The 9,839-nt window shown below is 42.1% G+C and overlaps 1 protein-coding gene across 1 annotated transcript; it reads left to right on the top strand.

Moving 5' to 3' along the window:
• The first annotated feature begins 3,677 nt into the window (after window positions 1-3,677).
• Window positions 3,678-9,666, top strand: zfand5a (zinc finger, AN1-type domain 5a). Its single transcript, XM_086031784.1, has 6 exons — window positions 3,678-3,972; window positions 6,510-6,671; window positions 7,113-7,215; window positions 7,327-7,412; window positions 7,884-8,012; window positions 8,096-9,666. Exons 2-6 carry the CDS (start codon window positions 6,512-6,514, stop codon window positions 8,242-8,244), a joined length of 627 nt encoding a protein of 208 aa, XP_085887910.1. The 5' UTR covers window positions 3,678-3,972; window positions 6,510-6,511; the 3' UTR covers window positions 8,245-9,666.
• The last annotated feature ends 173 nt before the right edge of the window (window positions 9,667-9,839 follow it).

Below are 9,839 nucleotides of genomic sequence, written 5' to 3'. Positions count from 1 at the left end.
ATTCGCCTTTTTCCCGGGGGAAGAAATAGTATCAGTCTATAGGCTTGTCCGCCTCTAATTTTAAATGGCCGTCCATCGGCGAGTCGACTAAACTGTCACTCACCCCCCCCCCCCATGCTGGACAATGTTTGAAGAGAAATACTGACTCCCTGCGCTTTGGAAGCCTCTTCATCGCCTGATTCCTGACTCAAAACTGTCCCCCAAGCAACAACAACTCACTATTTTCCTACCATTCTGCCACGGTCATCGAAGCCTCGCCGCGAAAAATAGACTAATGACAGACTGCAGACGGATGGCAGACTAAATAAAGGGATTTCTGTCTATGCTTAATCCGTCCATTTTAAACATTTTCCTGTTCGTTCGTCAAACGTCAGCAAAACAGGCGTCCGTCAGTGACTGATAAACGGACCGGTCCGTCAGATAGACGGAACGCCCAGCTCTGCTAAACAGACAAACATTTCACATACACATGGTCCATCTTTTCTTCTCTGTACATAGCTGTGTTAACATAACTCTTGAGACTCACAAAGGCCTCAGTGTAGAGAGCCAAGTAGCTTGACCCTCCCCCATCACTCGCTGTGCTTGCTTTACTGACATATGAAAAGCTCATGCCTACAGAACAACGGGGGAACAGTGTCTATAACAGCTAGCATAAACACGCAATGGTGACACAATGAGCTCAGTTGATACTCACATGTGAAGTGCTTCCTACAGTCCAAACAGTAAATGTTGATTTAACAATAGGTGTCAACATATACAATCGCCTAATTTTATTGTGCTCTCACTTCAGTCACAGAGTGGCGTTTGCAATCACCTGAGAGATGACAAATACTACTACACTCATATATTAGCCTATCTACTGTATTATACATATTGAAATATATGCAAATGTTGGAACTACATATTTTTGTCATGTACAAAGTACATTGCAGAAAAAGTTTACATCAATACCTTTAACTTGGTTGTTTATGTACACAGCCATCAGCGATGATGAAATCTTAAATGTGTTTCTCTTGAACCTCTTACACAGATATTACGCAACATGGTAGTAATAGAGAGACTATCAACATGCTACCTTGTTTACACTGAACCTGCCAACTTTGGCAAAGCACCCATTCAGCTTGTGGATTTATACAGAGATCCTGCATTTCATAATGAAAGGGCAAAAATGCAAAAACACTGTTGATAAAGAGGCTAGCAGTGTCAACATGTCAATACTTTAAATAAGGTTCTCCTCTGTTGCCATTCAGACACTGGCAGATAGTGTTACAGCCTCCATAGCTGCCAATCGCCTTGATATTTTGTTTCAGCTTGTATACAGATTTCACAGAGAGGTGACAAACATTAGGTCCTACTTTCTCTTAAATTGTGAGATTGATTAGCATATACCCTTGGCTACACCTTTTTCCATTTCCCACTGTCAGTCACTGGTCAGTATCAATGGCTTCGAGACTGTGCAAGTCCTTTGAGTTCCACGAATCCATTGATAGACAGCATGTTCTGCATGCAGCTAGCGCACACACATGCAGTGACATACACACCGCCCAAAGAGTGTTTGTTTTCTACTGGGCTGTGCCTGCGGATGCGTTATGTGTGATTGTGAATGACTGACAAGGTGGAGGAATACGTTGAGACTTGTCAGACCTGCAGGGCCAACTGACACACTGCAAGTGAATGGAAGGAACGTGTTTTTGTGTCCCCCAAACATGACAAGACGTAGAAAGACCGGGGTCTTGAAATGAAACTAAATGAAGGGAGCAAACATGATTCGGTCAGTTTCTTCTTGTGTTTCCCACACATGCTGTCAAAGGGCATTAGTACTATTGACTAACTATTAAGGAACGTTTGGTATTTTTTTTAAATGTGATCACATTTATTCAATTTGAGTAAGTTGACTGGTGACACAAGATAGTGTCTATTGTTTGTTGTGAAAGGACAATCAGAACATACTGTAGTATACTATATTGTAGTGACCCCTTTCTTTTAACTTAAGCTCTTCTAGTAGTATTTCAATATTGTATTTACTTAAACTCCAGAATGTGTAAATTCTCTGTAATAATTTCTGGTATTTTCTTTATACTCCCAAATTGTTTTACACTGGACATGACCTCTGTTATAGCTATTTACCAATGTTCACACCACATGATTTTTCGCATTAGACTTTTACTGTGATCACATTTCACTGATTGCTGATTACATGAACATGAATTCGTTTGCCATTTTTTTCTGCCAGTGAATAATACTGAGAAAAAAAACATCAAGTAGCCCAGCTTCCTTTGCCTTTTGCAGATCCAGAAATCTTTTTACCCTCTGAAAAGCAACATACATGTGCAAACACTTAGCTCTTAAAATGTAGCCAGTTTAATTTGAGACAGCAGTTGAAAAATAAACTGTTTAATTAGGGGTTTTGGAAAATGGTTAAAATTAGAGTCTTCAAATCTTAAACTATCAGTTAAAGCTAAAGGGTAATTATGGAATGCTTTATGTATGCAGTCATAACACATGACAGTAAATCTATCCACATTTGGGTGATAATTAGGTCAACATCACTGTTTGGTGTTCTCATCAGAATCACTCAGTCGCCATAAAAATATTACAGACATCTTAAAGTGGAATTAAACCAAAACATTTTTGTTTCAAGAATATGTTCTATGCAGGCCCATTAGTTGCAAAAAGGCATTCTGATTGATACTGTATTTACAGAATATGAGTTAAGCAGCAAATCCCGCCCGTTTTTAGCCATCTCAGTGGGTGGCCATTTCATCACTTCCGTCGAGTGAAAATGACATCACAGTTGCTCAGGGCTCAGGTAAAGACTAATTGCAGCTCACCTGTTTTCTGAAGCTAAACCCTGATTGGTCGTTATCTGAACATGAGTGTCTGTGATGTCATTTTCAGTTGACAGAAGTGACAAAATGGCTGCCCTTTGAGGTGGCTAGATTTTTCTGCTTAAACCATGTATCACATACACAATATTAATCAGAATGCTTTGTTTCAACTAGTGGGCTTGCATAGAGCATATTCTTGGGAAAAAAAGTTTGAGTTGACTTTCCTTTTAAGTGATAAAACAATTCCACACGTACACATCCAAACTGTTTAGACATGTGGGAGTCTAATACTAAACTGCATTTCTAACCACATTGACTTACAATTAATAAGACGTTCGAGGGAAAATCTTCACTTATTGTTAGGGTGACATGGAGATCTCAAATTCAATTTAAGAGAAATATTAACTCACTTGTTGGTAGTGGGTCATTGTCTGATTATGTATCTTTTTAACTTTTTTTTGTAGTTTTTTTTTTTTTTTTTACTATTTTTGCCTGTTCTCCCATTGTCAAGGCTTCGTGTACTTCGGGGGTTTGTGTGTGTGTTGATTTACTATCTAGCAATGTGGAAGTAACCTTTTTAGTTTTACAGATAATTAACTTAGGTGGACACAAACAACAACAACGACGACAACGACAACAACAACAAAAACAACAAGAAAAAACAACAACAACAACAGCAGCAAAGGAACACGTTGTCCGTTTCGGTAGAATACTCAATAAAAAGTATTTAAAAAAAAAAAAAAGATTGTTGTCCTTGTGGGTGTATGACGACGGGATGTGTAATAAAGGCTAGACATGTTGTGCGCTTGCGCCGGGCGAAACTGTAATCTGGGGGCTCCGCGGGCAGCCAATAGCGACACGTTGTTTCACCCGTGACACCATCCGCCACTCCTCTTACTAAAGAAGGAAACAAACATCCACCCAGAAAGAGCTGGAGATCACCAGAGGGAGGAAGGAGAAGGACGGCGGGGACGAGGCCGAGGAAGGGAGAACTTACTCATCCGAACCATCCTTGAAACGGACAAGCACGCCACGTAAAGGCGAGACAACGACGTCCAGCAGGAACTACCAAATTTGCTCATCTTTTTTCATAAACGTCAGATTTCCCCTGTCGCCTCGAGAGACCCTCGCCGATTTTCATCAGGTGATTTTCTTGGACTCATAATCGGTTTATTTCTGAACACAGCTGTTGTGAGTTTTTGCCTGTTGTGGTTAAAAAATAGAAGAAAGGCGCTGTGATCTCAGTGGAATGGTTGGTCAAAGCGACCTTTAACTGTGGATTGAAAGGTCAGGTGGTGTGTGCGTGACGGTCTCGTGTGTGTGTGTGTGTGTGTGTGTGCGCGTGTGGGTGTGCGTGCGTGCGGGGGTGAGTGTGTGTGTGTGGGGGGGGGGGACTAGCTGAGCGATAGTATTTTTTATTTTACGCGTTGGAAGTGTTTATCAGCAGCATAGAGAGCACTATGCGTCCGCGTCAGCAGTCGCGGAACGTGACTCCATCTGATCTGGTGTGAGGAAAAACATGGGGGAGAGAGAAAGCTGGTGCTTGTTACTGTCTCTTTGGTTCTACATGGCTCAAGCTGGGGGGATGGGGGAACCAAAACCAGATCATTCCTGTCTTCAAGTTGAACATTTATATGCCAAATAGACAAGCAAAGTAAGATATATTAGGCGAAATCAGTACAGTCCTAAGCAAAAGGAGGACCAAGCAGAGCGTTACCAAGTGGTTAAATTAGTTTCTTTTAGGGTAGGTAATTCGATGTTTGGCCGATGTTGCTTTAGAGCTATTTTGGTGGGTCTAAGTAGTTGCATTTGTGTTTTTTCGTTGGATATATTAAATGGCAGAAATGGTAGCTGCTGTGTAATGTCCAAACAGGAAACAAGGAGATTGCAGACAAAGGAAGAAACAAAGGCAACAGAGAGCACACTGTCTAGACTGTTTGACTAAACATCTTTGCTGCCCAGTTCTTGTAGCTCACGATTTCTGTAACACTTTTCGTTTGTATAGAATGTATTAATAGAATAATTATCTAGCCTTAGTAAAACAACAATCTTTTCTTTCGGTTGTGTCAGTGTGACTCAGTAGTTTTACAGTTAAGCAGGGCCTGAAATATGACCTCAGCTTCCCGCTGACACTCTGTAGTCTACCAAAGAGGAAGACCAACCCTGGCCTGTATGATACAAGTTAGGTTGACTGGAATTCACTGTTTACTGTGAAAGGCATTTGTTAGGAGATGTTTTTGTTGAAACCATCTTGTTTACCAATGCGCTTGATCAGAACATTCTCAGTTAAACTATCGAGAGATCACAGAATCTGGGGAAAGCTCAAAAGCCGCTCTTTAAGGGTTATTTGGTGCACCATGCTGTTGTCTCAAGACATGTTGGCTGTCTATAGCTTTTCATGAAAGGTCTGGTCAACGTGTGATTGCGAAAGAAGGGCTGAAATGTGAATGCTAAGCCTGTTCCTTTGTTGCCATCGAGTGCATGGTTTATACATGTGCAGTCATGTTGACTTAGGTTAGCTCAATACTTAAATGATACCAGCGGGTATTCTGGCATTTTGTTGGTTGTAATTCTCATTGATTAAAGCAGTACTATTTCTAAGTCTAGTGGATTCAGCCCCAGTTAAAAGAGCCTCTAACTTACTGAGCTGATGAGTATCGCCAGTCAGCAGTGGAATACGTGACGCAAAGGCAGAGAAGGTCACCTGTGGGCTTTTCCGAGGAAACCCTTTGTTGACGTCCATAGCATACACGAGGGAAGGAGGCGGGGGGGGGAGACAAATAAAACAGTTGTTGGTCAGGATACGTTTGTTGTGCTGTCAAGACATTCTGATGCAACTGCCAGCCTGTTTGCACTGCCCAAATCTGTTTGTGAAAAGTGACAATGGCAATTTTGGAGAAAGATGTGATCCTTTTTGCAACATAAGCCTGTTTTTTGTTTGTCTGTATTGGTTGATGAGACCCTTAGCTAGAGTGTCAGAACAGAACGCCCTCGAGTCTAAGCCTTCCTGTCTCACCACATGTTTGTCTGTTCATTCATCAAGGACTGTTTGAATTGTGCAGTTTCCCATTACACCATCTCCGCTTGTATTTCATCACTGCAGTGGTGCTGTACATCAGCGTCATTGAACTACATGGTTTGCCAAGCGAACATGCATGTTTACTGGATATGTGTGTGTAAGAGGGGTGGGGCGGGGTTTGAGTGAGGAAGTTTTGAAAGGCCTTATTTGGTAAGATGTCTTTGTCGAGAATTGAAGAGGGTGGAATTTCCATTATTTTTCCCTTCATTTTTGCTTAGAGGAGGACCTTTTGAAATGACTTTGTTTGTCTATTATGGGTGTGTAATTATTCTAATTATCACATAGTGATGAGTCAAGTTATTATGCAAGAGGAAAGTAAAATTGAGAGCCAGTTGTCACACAATGTTCTATTAAATGGAAAAAGGTAGGATGTCGTCATAACTGTGATACGTCATGAGGGATGAGTTGTTCTTCCTGACAAACGGTGCGTCAGCTCCAGAAAGGGTAGCGCCAACTGTTGGGAGCACCCTCTCACGGGGAGGGCATTTAAGGTTGAACAATGCTCCATTTTCTGTCAGGTGGTGATTTGCTTCACACATTTACCCGGCGTAAGAGGTTTTTGAAATGAATGTATTCTCACCCTTTGTTTCTCATCTTTCCAGCAATGGCTCAAGAGACAAACCAGAGTCCGGTGCCCATGCTATGTGCCACAGGCTGTGGTTTCTATGGCAACCCGAGAACCAATGGAATGTGCTCTGTATGCTACAAGGAACACCTGACAAGGCAGCAGAGCAGTGACCGAATGAGCCCCCTCAGCCCTATGGGTATGTTCGGCCACATTAAAAAGGTGGACTCACATTCGATTTTGGGATTAGTCACCTTGCAAAAAATGTATCCCTAGTGCTCCTATAGCTGAAGTTTAGGTCTCTAAAGGAGCAAGAGGCATTGTTTTGAAATTCATTTATGACTCTCCTTCAGCTCGTGTATATTCCCAGCACCCCCTCCCTCTCTGTTTTTCCACTCAGCGTAATGAAAGACAGCTGTTTTCCTTAGTGGCATTATTCAAGGTTACAGTCACTTATAAGGTCAACCATGGGAGTCAATCGTCACAGCCTTGACACAAGATTAGCTCTCTAATTTTGAGTGGAGAAAGAGGCACAAATCAGACATCCGTACAGCATCTGAAATTACTTTCTAAAGAGTTCAGCTATCATGTTGTGCTGAGAGTGCTGTCTAATGAATATGGTAACTTTGTCCTCATGCAGGCTCAACTTCTAGTCCTACCTCAGAGGCGTCTGCAATCCAGAGACTAGAAGCTAGTCTAGCCAAGGTTGATGCCTGCCCTGCCTCTTTGCCAGACATGTCTCGGTCAGTATCAAGTGATTTTCTCTTAAGTGGCAACTGATCACACTCCTGCCTGTTTGACTGGATGGAGCTCTCCTGCTATTGCCTCATGTTCCCTCCTTTTCACACCTACAGAACTGTTCAAGGATCGCTTCCTGTGACTCAACAAATGACAGAGATGAGCATCTCGAGAGAGGACAAGCCTGAATCCCTAGAACCTGGTAAACACACCCACACACGAATCCGAGCAGACATTTGATACACATGCAGGTGACAGCTCACGTGCAGTCTTCTGTGAGGCATGTTGCATTCCATCAACTCAACCACAGGGTTTTCTTTCCGCAGCTCAAAAAGCAATGCTGTCTAAAAATAGACCTGTTTAAAAATAACTCCATACCAAAAGACAATTTTGGATTAGCTGCTGGCAGAAGCCCACTCAACAGGGCAGTAAGGGCTCATTTCAAGATGCAGCCTACACTAATACTAATTACTGTCTGAGTAACATGGAGCGCTGCTAAGGAAAATGGTGTACAGTAGTTAAAGGATTACATGTGTGTTCAGGTTTCGTGGTAATTTACTGTACTGGCACCACTTCAGGGGAAATGTTTTAATTCTGCTGCCTTTGCAAATTAAAATGAGCTAGATTAGAAAATGTGTCATTGAAAAAAATAACAATTCTCCGTCATCTGCAGTTGTAAACCAGCCAGCTCCCTCGAGCCCTACTCCTATCGCTTCTTCGAGCAGTGACGACAGCAAGGATGACTCGTCCAAGCCGAAGAAGAACAGATGCTTCATGTGCCGCAAGAGGGTGGGCCTTACAGGTAACGTGGTGGCGACTTTGTTTTAAAATGGTCTTTTTGTTGTCATTGTTCTCAACCCTTGAAAACTTCTGTGCTGCTTCTAGGATTTGACTGTCGCTGTGGAAACCTCTTCTGTGGTATCCACCGGTACTCTGACAAGCACAACTGCCCCTACGACTACAAGGCCGAGGCGGCCGCCAAGATCCGTAAGGAGAACCCCGTGGTTGTGGCTGACAAGATCCAGAGAATATAGATCTCACAAGGCAAATGATGCAAGTGGCAGTGATGAAGATAACACTTTTTTTTAAAAAAAAAAAAGACTGGAGTGTTTCACCTTTGGAATTGAACACTGGCATTTGTGGCCAAGTGAGGATGGAAAGGACTTGATTTACAAAATTAAAACCTCAAGAAGACATTAAAAGAAAATCATGTCTGAGGGAGATGCATGAATGATCACTTTGCTCCCCTTTTGATTAATCCATTGTGTTAGTTTTATATTTTCTGTGGTGTGAATTTTTCTTCCCAAGAATATATATGTATTGTCTTATAAAGATCATCCCCGAGAAAATGTCAGCGATAAGCTGCACTCCCCTCACCCTAACCAGGCATACTGTGCCAAAATGTAGACCGCCACTCTTGCTCACTCCCTGTCACGCATCAGAAACCAAGTCAAGAATTGAGTCCCTGCTGGACAAGCTGTCCCCCAAAATGTTGCACAAGGGGTTCTGTTAGTTTGTCTGTCTTTCCTGGCTTGACCTACCTCACAGCTGCTCTGTTAGCCTTTTTTTTCCCTCTGACTGCGTGTGCTCCTCTGCTGTGACCCCAGCAGAGCAGCAGGGCACCTCTCTTTTGCCTCAGTGACCCCTCTGATCAGCATTCTTATGTTGACTGATTGGTTTGATTGTGATGAGGCTCAGTCTCCGTTTAATTATGGAGGTAAAGTGCAGGACGGGGAAAACGCACCTTCACCATTTACTGAATTCAAACCCAAGCAGTGGGAATTCTGGGTGAGCTTGTACGTGAGTTACAGACTGGAAGGGTGGAGGCCTCACAGCTCATAAAATAATGGCCTCAGTCTAGTCGGGTTGCGGGCAGTTTTACTTGCTGAGACAACTGCTAATCTTTGCCCCCCACAACCACCTTCTTTGCATTCATAGTCTGATGTTGGCACATGTAATCAATGCATATGTGCAGTTAGAATATGTGAACCATCACTTTTGTCTTTGGTTTTTATTCATTTTCAGTGTGCTAACATAACATTCATGTGAGCACTGTGTGTGGGTTTGTGCGTGTGTGTGTGCGCGCGCGCAAGGATTATCAGCACATGTTTACAGAAAACTACAGGAGCATGCCAGAGGTAGATTTAAATGAAATAAAATGTATTAGACTACCACAATTACATGTAGTATGTGTGTGCGTGTATGTTTGTGCAAAGTGCGTTTTCATGGCTGCCTGACACCGTTCGTGTGCGAGTTTTTAATCTCCCAGTGTGTTTTTCATTTAAGACAACTATGTAACCGTTTGATTGTTTTTTTCCCTTTCTGATTCTTAGTTATATGCAAATTTGTACAAAAAAGAAAACAACAAACTGTTGATATTTATGTATTGCATATAATCCTGCTATCCAGCATTACCACAGAATAGTATGTAAATAAAACTGTACAGAGAGACATTACCAATGAATGGGCTTGTTTATATATTAGCATTTTATTATCTTGTGTGTCACTCTGTACGCAGCACTGTCATGTGATGAGTTTACTGTATTCAAGCATATATACAGGTAAGATAAAGCTGCAGGGCCCAATTTTCTCATTTAGGCCAGAAACCTTTCGTCGTGAATAAAATGAC

The sequence above is a fragment of the Filicampus tigris genome, chromosome 5 (assembly GCF_054856515.1).
Source record: "Filicampus tigris isolate MCC_2025a chromosome 5, RoL_Ftig_1.0, whole genome shotgun sequence".
NCBI classification, from domain to species: domain Eukaryota; kingdom Metazoa; phylum Chordata; class Actinopteri; order Syngnathiformes; family Syngnathidae; genus Filicampus; species Filicampus tigris.
Note: the sequence above shows the minus strand (reverse complement) of the source record. Positions and strands in the feature narration are given on the sequence as shown.

Coding starts and splice junctions, on each gene's coding strand:
- zfand5a (XM_086031784.1), top strand. CDS start 6,512: ATGGCTCAAGAGACAAACCAGAGTCCGGTGCCCATGCTATGTGCCACA. Junction 7,413..7,883: donor GCCTGAATCCCTAGAACCTG/GTAAACACACCC, acceptor CGTCATCTGCAG/TTGTAAACCAGCCAGCTCCC. Junction 8,013..8,095: donor CAAGAGGGTGGGCCTTACAG/GTAACGTGGTGG, acceptor TGCTGCTTCTAG/GATTTGACTGTCGCTGTGGA.